This window comes from Babylonia areolata, chromosome 1 (assembly GCF_041734735.1).
Source record: "Babylonia areolata isolate BAREFJ2019XMU chromosome 1, ASM4173473v1, whole genome shotgun sequence".
Lineage (NCBI taxonomy): Eukaryota > Metazoa > Mollusca > Gastropoda > Neogastropoda > Buccinidae > Babylonia > Babylonia areolata.
This window is the reverse complement of record NC_134876.1, coordinates 78486835-78499334: the sequence shown is the minus strand read 5'-3', so window position 1 is coordinate 78499334 and position 12500 is coordinate 78486835. Positions and strand designations below refer to the sequence as shown.

Below are 12500 nucleotides of genomic sequence, written 5' to 3'. Positions count from 1 at the left end.
TGATGATGACAATGATGGCGACGACGACGACGACGATGATTGTGTTACGTTTTACAAAAAAAAATAATGATGATTATGATGTGTGTGTACTCAACACTGTGTGTGTGAGTTGTACGTGTGAGTGTGTGTGTGTGTGTGTGTGTGTGTGTGTGTGTGTGTGTGTGTGTGTGATATGGAAACGCCTCCACGGATGAGACGGACCACCGTTGCTGATGTATCGGGGTATCTGTTTTTAACAGTAACAGTGTCGGAAACAGCTAAAAAAAATAATTTAAAAAAAAAAAATGATGATGGTGATAGTTGAGGTAGATATTGTGGCGATGATGATGATGGTGGTGGTGAGGTCATGATGACGATGACAACTACTACTACGACTATGACGACTAGCACGATGATGATGATGATGGTGAAGACGACGACGACGATGATGACGTCGATTCTAATAATGATACTAATCACAATGTTATATATCATCATTATTGGCGTCTTCTTCGTTATAGTATGATGATGATAATAACGATGATGGTGATGATGACGACATCGGCGACAATAACGAATGTGTACCCATCACTGTGTGTGTGTGTTTGTGTGTATGTCTGTGCGTGCGTGCGTGCGCGCGCGTGCGTGTGTGTGTTTGTGCATGTGTGCATGTGCGCGCCCGGGCGACTGTGCTACGTATTTGTGTGCATGTATATACACCACTCAATTTGGATTGTATGCGCAGGTAATCGAGCTCTGTTGTTTTAAATGTTGAACCTTTTTTTTTCTTTCTTTTTAAATAATTTGTATTTGTATTTCTTTTTATCACGACAGATTTCTCTGTGTCAAATACAGGTTGCTCTCCCCAGGGAGAGCGCGTCGATATACTACAGCGCCACCCATTGTGTTTGGTATTTTTTTTCCCGCGTGCAGTTTTATTTGTTTTCCCTATCGAAGTGGATTGTTCTCCATAATCTTGCCAGGAACAACCCTTTTGTTGCCGTGCGTTCTTTTACATGCGTTAAGTGCATGCTGCACACGGGACCTCGGTTTATCATCTCATCCGAATGACTAGCGTCCAGACCACCACTCAAGGTCTAGTGGAGGGGGAGAAAATATCAGCGGCTGAGCCGCGTGATTCGAACCAGCGCGCTCAGATTCTCTCGCTTCCAAGGCGGACGCGTTACCTCTAGGTCATCACTCCATACACACGCTCCACTCCATAATGCATCCAACACCACCAACAACAAAACGTTGTTTGTGCATTCGCTCAAAGTGTTGTTTTTGCTGTGCAGTCGACGACCAACAACGGTGAACTGTCGGTGTCGCTGTGTTTTAACAACCACCTGGAAAGACTGACCGTGGGCGTTTTTGAGGGCCGCGACCTGAAGACTGCCCAAGGTGTTCCTGGGGGTGAGTGGTTTGTACTGTGGGTCTGTACGTCTGTCTGTATGTCTTTCTTTCTGTCTGTTTGTTTTCTTTGTTTCACGGTCTCCCACTGCGTGCGTGCGTGCGTGCGTGCGCGCGCGCGCGCGCGCGCGCGCGCGTGTGTGTGTGTGTGTGTGTGTGTGTGTGTGTGTGTGTATCAACTGACACAAAGAAAGAGAGAGCCCACAGTTGAGGACAGTGGAGTGGAAAGTAGGGAAGTAGGCCAACCGTCCTACACACACACGCACACACACACACACACACACACACACACAGACACACACACACACACACACACACACACACACACACACACACACACGTACTTACACTACTGTCGAATCATCTGCTGATTGCTGCGTCCTACAGTTGACAACACATCTCCTGCCTACACATCATAAGAAGCGTAAATGCGCGAAAGAGACAGTGGTGGATCTTCGAAGAGATGGCTGAGTGAGTGGTGGTGGTGGTGGTGGTGGTGGCGTGTGTGTGTGTGTGTGTGTGTGTGTGTGTGTGTGTGTGTGTGTGTGTGTGTGTGTGTGTGCGTGTGTGTGTGTGTGTGTGTGTGTGTGTGTGTGTGTGTGTGTGAAGAATGGGAATGGTTTTGCCGTGTGTGGGTGTAGTTGATCATGATGGCATTGTTGATAATTTCCAGTCTGAACCCCTTAAAATTGAACAAGGTGTCCCACTGGGATCTGTTTTAGGCCCAGTGCTCTTCACACTGTACATTGCTCCTCTCGCTGAAATTATTAACTGTCATAATGTCAGTCATTCTTATGCTGATGACGCTCAACTCCAGAAGAGTGATACACCTGAAAAACTGTCGTCGCTCTTGCAAGAAACATCCAACTGCTTCCTGGATATTCAAAATTGGATGACTCTAAATAAGTTACAATTGAACGCGGACAAAACTGAAGCAATGATCATAGGAACTAAACAAAAACTCTCTTCCATCACAACTGACACAATCAAACTTTGCAGTACATCCATCCCTCTTTCCAGTTCAGTCAGGAACCTCGGCGTTGTCCTTGACAACACACTGTCCATGCAAAAATTATCAGTCAGATATGTCAATCCTGCTACTGTCAACTGCGGCGCATCAGTTCCATCCGGAAATATCTGTCCATTAACACAACATCTAGACTTGTCGTTTCTCTCATTCTCTCTCGCGCATACAGAACTCTGCTGCCCGACTCGTTCTCAGAAAGAAAAGATCTGAGCACATCACTCCTCTTTTGCAACATCTCCACTGGCTCCCTGTCTCACACCGAATAAAGTACAAGATCAGCACTCTATGCTACAAATGTATTCACAAATCAGCCCCTTCCTATCTCTGTGGCTGCCTTCACCTCTTCACTCCATCTCGCTCACTACGATCAGCTTCGGATCCACTCTATTTACGCATACCCAGATTCAAACTCTCGACTGTTGGCCGCCGTTCTTTCTGTCTCTGGACCTTGCAATTGGAATGAACTTCCACTTTCGCATCGTCAAGTCTCCACACTCAGCTCTTTCAAGTGTGGCCTTATAACCCACATCTTCCCAAAATAGCCTCCCTTCCCTGCCTCTTCCTTGTCTTCAGTTTCTCCAGTTTTAGAGTTATGCACCAGTCATTCTCAAATGACTGGTGCGAAAGCGCTTAGATTTGTCTCTGCACAAGATTCAGCGCTATATAAATACCATTATTATTATTATTGTTGTTTGTTGTTCAGGGGAAGCAGGTCGGGGGGAGGGGTGGGGAAGGGGGGTATGGTATGGATGTGTGGGGATTCTGGGTGTGTTTTAGGGGTGTCGGGGTGGTAGGGATTATGGCCGTCAGATGAGTACTGGCATTATATTGTTCATTTTTTTGTTTGCTTGTTTGTTTGTTTGTTTGTTTTCATGCTGGTTTCGTTTCTGTTGTGTGTGTGTGTGTGTGTGTGTGTGTGTGTGTGTGTGTGTGTGTGTGTGTTTGTGTGTGTGCGTGTGTACGTGTGTGCGTTCGTTCGTTCGTTAATATTATATTGCTATAGCGACAGACAGGAAGACCAGGCACTGCTAACGTTTTTTTGTTTTTTTTTCTAATTATCGAATATCATCGTTCTCTTTAACGAACATAGGAATCGCCATGTACCGAAATCTGTTTTCCATTCGAACAAAAGGCAAAACTATCAGCTTAGATGCAATTAAGTAAGTGAAAGTCATGTGCATGTATGATGCTGGACAAGTACTCGTATATCACCACTCCCCTCTCCCTTCTCCTTAGTCCCCAGGGTTTGAACCGTGGTCCTTGGCCAAAGTTACGTAAAACATTATCGTTCGTTTGTTCGTTCGTCCGTCCGTCCGTTATATCTCTCTCTGTGTCTCTCTCTCTCTGTCTCTCTCTCTCTCTCTCTCTCTCTCTCTCTCTCTCTCTCTCTCTCTCTCTCTCTCTCTCTCAATCTCTCCCCTCTCTCTCTTTCACTCCCCCCTCTCTCTCTTTTTCACTCTCCCCCTCCCCCACCTCTCTCTCTCTCTCTCTCTCTCTCTCTCTCTCCCTCTCTCTCTCTCTCTCTCTCTCTCTCTCTTTCACTCTTCCACTCCCCCACCTCCCTCTCTCCCCGTCCCCCTCCCCCTCACTTCCATCGCTTTCTTTAAAAAAAAAAAAATGTTCCAGCCATGTGGAAAGGTTCTTGTCAGTGGGCATACCATCACATCCACTGCGCTTCACTGCACGGTAATTTCCCCTGATGCACCACCCTCCACCCTGCCCCCCCACACCCCCCCACCCCCCCCCCCCCCACGGCCACTACGACCACCACCACCATCACCACTTTCAGTTACCACCAACTAGTACCTCCACCACCATCAATGCCACTATCACAACCAACTACCACACCACTGTCAAACCTTCTGCCATCGTCACCGCTGCCACCACCACCAGCACCACCACCACCACCACCACCACCATCCAATGCACATGGTTATCTCCCTGCACACCAAACTGTACGTGGACAATCCAAGAATAAGTAAAGAGCAGTAACTCTCTCCATTGTACAAGGTAGCACAACATCAAGTCTATGCTGTTTACGCTGCCGATTCAGCTGGCACACAGATATATATATATTATGAAAGGTATATTAGAACAAACCCAGACACTTCCCCAAACTGTACGTGGGCTTTTCAACAACAAAGAGCGGTAACTCTCTCCAATGTACAAGTATACACAACATCTAGTCTGTGCTGCTTCCGCTACCGATTCAGCTAGCACATAGATAAATACAATTTTAAAAAGTGTACATTTGAACAAATCCAGGCACTCCCTCAGTAAAGAAGTTGTCATGCTTTGGTTTGCTCCAAATGCACCTATTATTTACCCGTGTGCTAGCTGTACCGGTAGCGGAAACAACAATTGACTTGAAGTTGTGTTTCGTGGTGAATGGAGAGAGTCGCCACATCTTTACTGGTGTTGAATCCTTGACTCTTCTGGCCTCATTGTTCTTTAAAACAATGTAAGTGGATTGTTCCCGAACTAGATGTGGCTGAGGTTTTCTTGTAAATTTGTTTAAGGATAACGTTGTGTGTGTGTGTGTGTGTGTGTGTGTGTGTGTTTTTGTTGTTGTTGGTGGTGGTGGTGGTGTTGTTGTTGTTTTTTGGGGGGGGCGGTATTTTTAGTATCTTTGATTAATTTTTAAAACTGACGTTTATTATTATTTAGTAGTAGTAGCAGTAGTAGTATTGTTGTTGTTGTTATTTTGCTGTCATTTGGGCTATTTGTAACATCATTTGATTGGATTGGATTGGTTTGGATTGGATTGGACTGGACTGGATTTCTATGCCCCCTTCTCATCCACGTACCTTCTCCAGCTATATATCCCAGTGTCACAACAGTGCAGGGGGTGGTGGGGGGGGGTAGTAGCGCCAGCCATCTCTTTCTCTGTGGGGTCGGTGCACTCTCAGCCAGATGCCATGCTCCTCCAGGTCTGAAGAAAGAAGAAGATTAACGTAAGAAGCACGTGCGGCACGGAGAGTGAGACTGTCATCAGTCCAAAGAGAGTTTGGTTTGGGTTTGGATCCATCCCATTCTGTTCGGAAGTCAGCACAGAAGTAGGATTAGTTGTGGAAAGGGAGAAAGAGATAGCCCGGGAGAGAGAGACAGAAAGAGAGAGAGAGGCAGGTAGACAGACAGACAGACAGACAGAGAAATATACAGACGGAGAGACAGACAGAGAGATTTGTGTGTGAAGGCCTACGTGACTGAGAGACAGAGAGACAGACAGACAGAGAGGACAGACAGACAGACAGACAGACAGACAGACAAGTAGGTTTTCTTCTCGGACTTGTAATTTCTTTGTCTGTCTGTGTGTCTGTCTGTTTGTCTGTCTGTCTGTCTCTCTCTCTCTCGGTCTGTCTTTTGCTTTTGTTTATGTCCCATGCCTTTCATGACTGGTTCCTTGAAATCATTATCTGGCTTCAAGGATCATCCTGACGCAATCAAGTAAAAACACCAGAAAATAAAATACCTTGCTGCCGAGGCTAAATTACAGATTTTTCTCTGTTTCGTATTTATGGTAAGCAGGTCATAAAAAGGACATTGCTGGCTGAAGCATCTTTCACTCATTTCCATGATTACTGATATCATGCAAATAATGTTAGCGTCGACATTAAGGCGCCGCTTATTACTTTAGAATGAAAAACAAAAAAACACCAATATATATCAGAAGGAATTTGAATATTTTTGTGTGGAATTTGAGAAAGATAACACGCAAGCATCACAGTGCGAGGAATATGATTATGAATATGTATCAGAGCAACAACAGACGCGGGGAGAGGGGGTGGGGGGAGAGGGGCTGGGGGGGGGGGGGGGGGGGAAGAAGTGAGTTGAATTTCAAGAAATTAAATTTCGATGATGTTATTAATTCATTGAAACTATTCTTGTTCGATTAATGACATTCTCTCTTTTGCTTCCTGTTGGAGAAGATCATGCCTTTATTACCTTTGAAAAGAAACTGAAATGAATGATGAAATAGTTGAATTATCTAAGTCACCTGAATCAAAGTTTTTTTGTTTTTTGTTTTGTTTTTTGTGTGTGTGATATATGTACTTGTTTGCTTGTTTTTTTCTTGTCGTTTTTTTTTTCCCTTTGTATTTTTCCTCCGATAAACTGTTTCGTTTGTCGTGACAGGAATCAATCGTGAACGGTGATTCAATTCGTCCTGTTTCAAAAAATCGGTAGAAACTATCTTTGATGTAATCAGCCAGCTGAAACCATGAAAATGTGATGCGCAAACGCAAAGCAAAAAAAAACACTCAAAAGCCTTTCTGCATTATGACTCTATCTGGTGTGATTCTTTACGGGGGGTACCCGTATACGCTCCCTTTCTTTACATGTTGTGCTGTGCTGTGTTGTGCTGTTCTGTCTTGTGCTGTGCTGTGCTGTGTTGATCTGTGCTGTTCTGTGTTGTGCTGTGCTGTGCTGTGCTGTGCTCTGCTGTTCTGTGCTGTTCTGTGCTGTGCTGTGCTGTGCTGTGCTGTGTTGTGTTGTGCTGTGCTGTGTTGTGTTGTGTTGATCTGTGTTGTGCTGTGTTGTGTTGTGTTGATCTGTGTTGAGCTGTGCTGTGTTGTGTTGTGTTGATCTGTGTTGTGCTGTGCTGTGTTGTGTTGTGTTGATCTGTGTTGTGTTGTGCTGTGTTGTGTTGTGTTGATCTGTGTTGTGTTGTGTTGATCTGTGTTGTGTTGTGCTGTGTTGTGTTGTGTTGATCTGTGTTGTGCTGTGTTGTGTTGTGTTGATCTGTGTTGTGTTGTGCTGATTTGGATTGGGCTGGATTGAATAAGGCTGTTCTTCAGTGACAAACCGATTTCTTTCCATGGATGTTTACCCGTTCTTCCCGGGGATATCGTATTGTTGTCATCAAGCACTACCGCATATTTACCTTTTCGTTTGTTTGTTTGTTTTCTATGGATGGTTACCTTTTTTTTTCTTTTTTCTTTTTTTTTTTTTTTTGCTGCCCCAACTTCTGCACCGTTTCAGTGGCATTACTCCCACGCCGCTCATTTAGAAGTACCCCATACACGGCCACACCCGGGTTCGTCCGTCGCAGTTCCAGCGTCGGCAGTCCACAGGAAACCATCGATGTTAGGTCGCCAGGAGGCCACACACCAGAGGAGACCCTGCACTGCTGCTGAGTCACTTCGGTGGTGTTCAGTGGTGCTTGTTCTGTTTTAACGTACTTAGGACACCACCTACTAAGCCCCCTGCTAACGACAATAATGGCTTAGTCGCGGAGCCAGACTGAGTGAGCGTCCCTCCCAGAGTGGAGACCGCCACCACGCCCCTCAAACAATAGCCCCCCATGAATCTGGCGACACTGACGACATTGACTGGACTCACCCCAAGCACGGAAGTGGAGGGGTATCGAAACTGAGGTCACCATGAGAGTAGGGCATGAAAGGCCACAGACTTTGAGACTATTTTGTTTATACTGATGACGATGAAGGAGGAGGAGGAGGAGGATGACGATGTTGCTATGGAGGTCCATTTTGGTTTGGGACTGCGTCACAAGGCTGTACTCTACGCTTCCTGTCATAATGATATCCCGGCGTTAACCAGGCCCGAGAGATACAGACACTTGCAGTGTTGGTCAGGTAATTAGAGCAACACGCCCAAAGACGCATCCTTGAAGTGGATGGCACTCGACTGTGTGGTCTCAGTCTCCCCATTTAAGCCCACAGCACACTCAACTCTGGGTAGGAGCCGGCCACGGGCCGAAAAACCCACCTCCGTTGGGATTCGAACCCGCGTCCTCCCAGCCGTCAGTCCGCGACGCTAACCACTTCGCCACGGCGGCTGGTGATGCTTACCTTTTTGTTTTTTCTATGTATGCTTGCATCTGTTTACATACTTATCAAAGTGGACTTCTCAGCGCGTGCATGCCGCACATGAGGCCCCAGTTTTTGGTCTCACAAGGGCAATGACTTCATATCCATTGTGTCAAGTGAAGGAAGGCCCGGCTAATCCTCTTCTTCCACCGTTTTTAACCTTCTGCAACCGAAGCTAAGTACACATTGCCTCCTGGGGGTGGAATGAAGAAAATAAGAGGAAAGTGCCTTTCATAAGGGAATAATTATCACCATACTGAAGCGGGAACCCGAACCCCGAGCACTGGTGAACATTGAATCAAAAGTCCAACGCCTAACCGGGTCTGCCATGACATCTGTAGGCTTCATTGACAAGCATCCTAACCCCTCTACTCTGAAAGGTATGCGAGAAGGTGGAAGGGAAAGAGAAAGGTCTCTTTGCTGGACTCAAACCCGGCACTCGCACTTCCTATCTGAGTGATGCACCCGCTAAGCCACTTCGCCACATAGTGCACATCTCCAGACCCCCCATCAACTTCAGTTTCAGTTTTTCAAGGAGGCGTCACTTCCTGGCGTTGGAACAGATCAATATACGTACGGTGCCACGGTCACATCTCCAGACCCCCCATCAGCTTCAGTTTCAGTTTCTCAAGGAGGCGTCACTTCCTGGCATTGGAATAAATCAATATACGTGCGGTGCACCATATCTGCCAGACGGGTACCTGACCAACAGCATTACTCAACGCGCCAGTCAGGGCTTTAGTACATGAATTTATCTTTGTGTACTCATCAGAGTGGATTTCTTCTACATAAGTTTGCCAGAAGACTATACTACATTCTTTTTTTGCTTGGATTACTCTTCAGTGCTTAGTCTGGCGTTGAGTTGCATTCATATATATTTGTGTACCTATCAGAGTTGATTTCGTCATCATAATTTTGCCAGAGGACAACACTCTCATTGCCATGGGTTCTTCCTCAGTGCGCCAAGTACGTGATGCACACGGGACCTCCGTTTATCGTCTCGTTCGTCCAAATGACCAGACGCTCAGTTTCATTTTCCAGTCAAACTTTGGAGAAAGAGCGAGAGTGGGAATCGAACCCCAGGCCCTCAAGGACTCTGTACTGGCTGTTAGGCTTCTCGATCATTCTACCACCTTCCTCTTAAGAGATACTGTATTAGCAGATGGTTAATCGTCTTGACCATTCCTTCTCCTCCCAGACCCCACCAACATAAAACAGGGGGGAACCCAGTAGGGCGTAGTTTGCCACAAACCTCTTTAGCACAGTTCTATTCACCAACCCTAGACGAGGAAGAAAAATAATGTATAAGACTCGAACCTTGTGCCCTTACATCTGTCCGTGCATTGGTGTTGTCTTCTCCTAGCCACTACGCCACTATGTTTCCAGCCTCATCAACAGAACACACAGGAGGACCCAGTAGGGCGTTCACAGCCATCAGCCTCTTCAACATAATTCTATTCATCAAACTCCGAGTTCTGGTTACAGAGACTGTTTGCTGATTTCTTCACAAACAACACAAATCAGGCTGTCCCTGCAATTCACTGTGGATCGTTTCCAACACGCCTCTGTCAATGGCGGTCTTATCTGGACACGGAATTGACCAGTGCGTTTCTGTGTGTCCATTTGTGTGTGTGTGTGTGTGTGTGTGTGCGTGCGTGCGTGCGTGTGTAGCTGTGTCCGTGTGTGTCTGTGAGTGTCAATGCCTATATGTCTGTGTGTCTTTGCGAATGTGGGTATAATTGTGTCCTCTGTGAGAGTGAGTTTGCCTTTTTTTCATGCTTGTTCCGTCACTGAATGCACGGCGAAACAGTCAGCTTGTTACAAAGATAACTGACACGAAAGGGAAAACCCGTAGGACCAAGAGAAAGTAGGCCGGACCTGGAAAAAAAAGCTACTGCTGTCGAATCATCTTATCCGCTTTAAGAACAGCTGATGTACGTCTTCTTCTACGATGACTTCAACATCGACTGATGTGAAAAAAAAAAAAAAAAAAAGAAAAAAGAAGAAGAAGAAGAAAGGCAAGGGGTCCTTGGGTGGGTGCGTGGGTTCGGGAGGAGTGGTAGGGAAGTGAGGGAGGAGGTGGAGAGATTGGGGATGGGAGGAGGCTTTGGGAAGGTGGAGGGGGGGAGGGGGGTCGGGGGGGGGGGGGGGGTGTAGGTGGGAGAAGCAGGAATAGTGTTGCGTGGTGTTTTTTGTTGTTGTTTGTTTGTTGTCGTTGTTTTTTTTTTGTTTGTTTTTTTGGTGTGTGTGTGTGTGTGTGTGTGTGTGTGTGTGCTGGTTTGTGTGTTTGGTTGATGACGGTGGTATTGTTGATGGGGTAGGGAGGTGTTGGAAGTAATGAGATCAAATGCAATCATGTTGCTTATCACGTATACCAGATGACCTTTAAAAAAAAAAAAGGAGTCATCTAAGTATTGATGTGTAAAGGGGGTTTTGTGTGGGGGGGGGGGGGGGGGTCTGGGTTGACGGGGCCGGGGGTGGTTACGGTGTATATGAATTATCACTTTTTTCTCTCGTCTTCATTTCTAATGTTTGGTATGTTCGTGTGCATGTCACTCTCTCTCTCTCTCTCTCTCTCTCTCTCTCTCTCTCTCTCTCTCTCTCTCTCTCTCTCTCTCTTTAGCGTTGTCTGTTTCGCTGTCTCAAGTCTCAGCCTGTTTGTCTCGGTCCCCATCTGTGTCAACATGTGTGTGTGTGTGTGTGTGTGTGTGTGTGTGTGTGTGTGTGTACCTATCTACCTATCTGTCTTTCTTTCTTCTTTTCTTTTTTTTTATAATATTAAATCTGCTCCTCCCTCTCAAATTTGTTCCGGACATGGTCAACATCGATTTGACGAAGCGTGAAGGTTCTTGTCAGTGGGACTTCCATCTTCCCCACTGCGCGTCAGTGCACAGTGATTTCCCCTGACGCACTGTCACCACCACCACCACCACCATTTACACCCCTACCACCTCCACCACCACAATCATCACAACCATCTGCAACATCAGTTGTTATCACCCACCTACTTTTTTTTTTTTTTTTTTTTTTTGATCAACTGAATGTCTTCTATTATGCATGCGTACGTATTGCTTATTTGCATATTTTATTCATTTATTTTAGATTCAGTGTTTGCCAATGATTTATGCAAACCTTGTGTAGGTTTTTAAGCCCTGATAATTGCGTTAGGTTTATACGTGAATTTATGTATTTCGTATTGTATTGTATTGTATTGCTCTTTTGTAACAACAAATATATATGTGTGAAACTCGGGCTGCTGTTCCCTCGAGCGCCTCCCTTTTTCTTTTTCTTTTTTTTTTTAAGAATATAGCTGGAATTTTATTTGTTTTCCTATCGAATTGGGTTTTTCTACAGAAAATGACATACGTCGTTATTTCTGTGTTTATGTTAAAAATTGAAGAAAAAAAAAAAAAAAAAAAAAGGCGAGGGTGGGATGGGGGGGTCCTGATAAAATATTTATAAAAAGAAAGAATGTGAGCAGGCCTCAGAACAAGAAGCTACAGATGTAAAGTGAGAGCATTCATACAGGTTGGCTGCTGTGTGCTTTCATGACACAACGGCCCCTTACCGACGCCACGTTAAATTAAACTGTTACATGTTACCCTTCTTGACCGATCCTTGCAAAACTGGGGCATTGCTGCAGCAGGCAGCAGCTAAAAAAAACAATTCCTCCTTCCATGCGGATATCCCATGCAGTACAGGATCACTTTGGTGGATAGATCTAGGTCTACGATGGTTCTGTACTCGGAGGGAGGGGGGGGGGGGGGAGCAAAGAAAAAGAAAGAAAAAAAAGTGTGTGCATAGCTGGAAACGTGGCTGTGAAATCAGTTGGTGGGTAGATCTAGATATCAACTGGGATGGTGTTTTTTTTTTTTGGTTTTTTTGTTTGTTTTTTTTTTTTAATAAATGACTGCATGGCTGGAAACGGAGCTGGGAAACTGTTGCAAAACGTAAAGCACTGCGGCAAGAGATTTGCTGCCTGTGCGCACAGGGATGGAAATTCGGAAAATGGCCGGCGGCGGGAGCTAGGTCTTCCATCTCTGGTCGAGATAAATCAGCAGCACAGGAGCACAGTTCCATTCCATCACTGCCCAGATCCCGCCACGCAGTCTTGTTTGCTTGCTTCTGGGGCAAACACCACCCATGGTCGTCGTCCTGCCCGCAATCAGCTGGGGGATTATTACTTGCAGTTCCATCGTTCTATCTCTCACTCACTGTCTGTCTGTCTGTCTGTCCTCTCTGCTGCTGCGTCTGGG

At 45.8% G+C, this 12500-nt stretch overlaps 1 protein-coding gene across 1 annotated transcript in view; it reads left to right on the top strand.

The window, feature by feature from the left end:
* Positions 1-12500, top strand: part of LOC143289032 (synaptotagmin-15-like) — a 258589-nt gene that overhangs the window by 229985 nt on the left and 16104 nt on the right. Inside the window, exon 6 of the mRNA XM_076597860.1 lies at positions 1275-1380. Within this exon, the coding sequence (XP_076453975.1) occupies positions 1275-1380 (106 nt within the window). The remainder of the gene's footprint in view (positions 1-1274; positions 1381-12500) is intronic.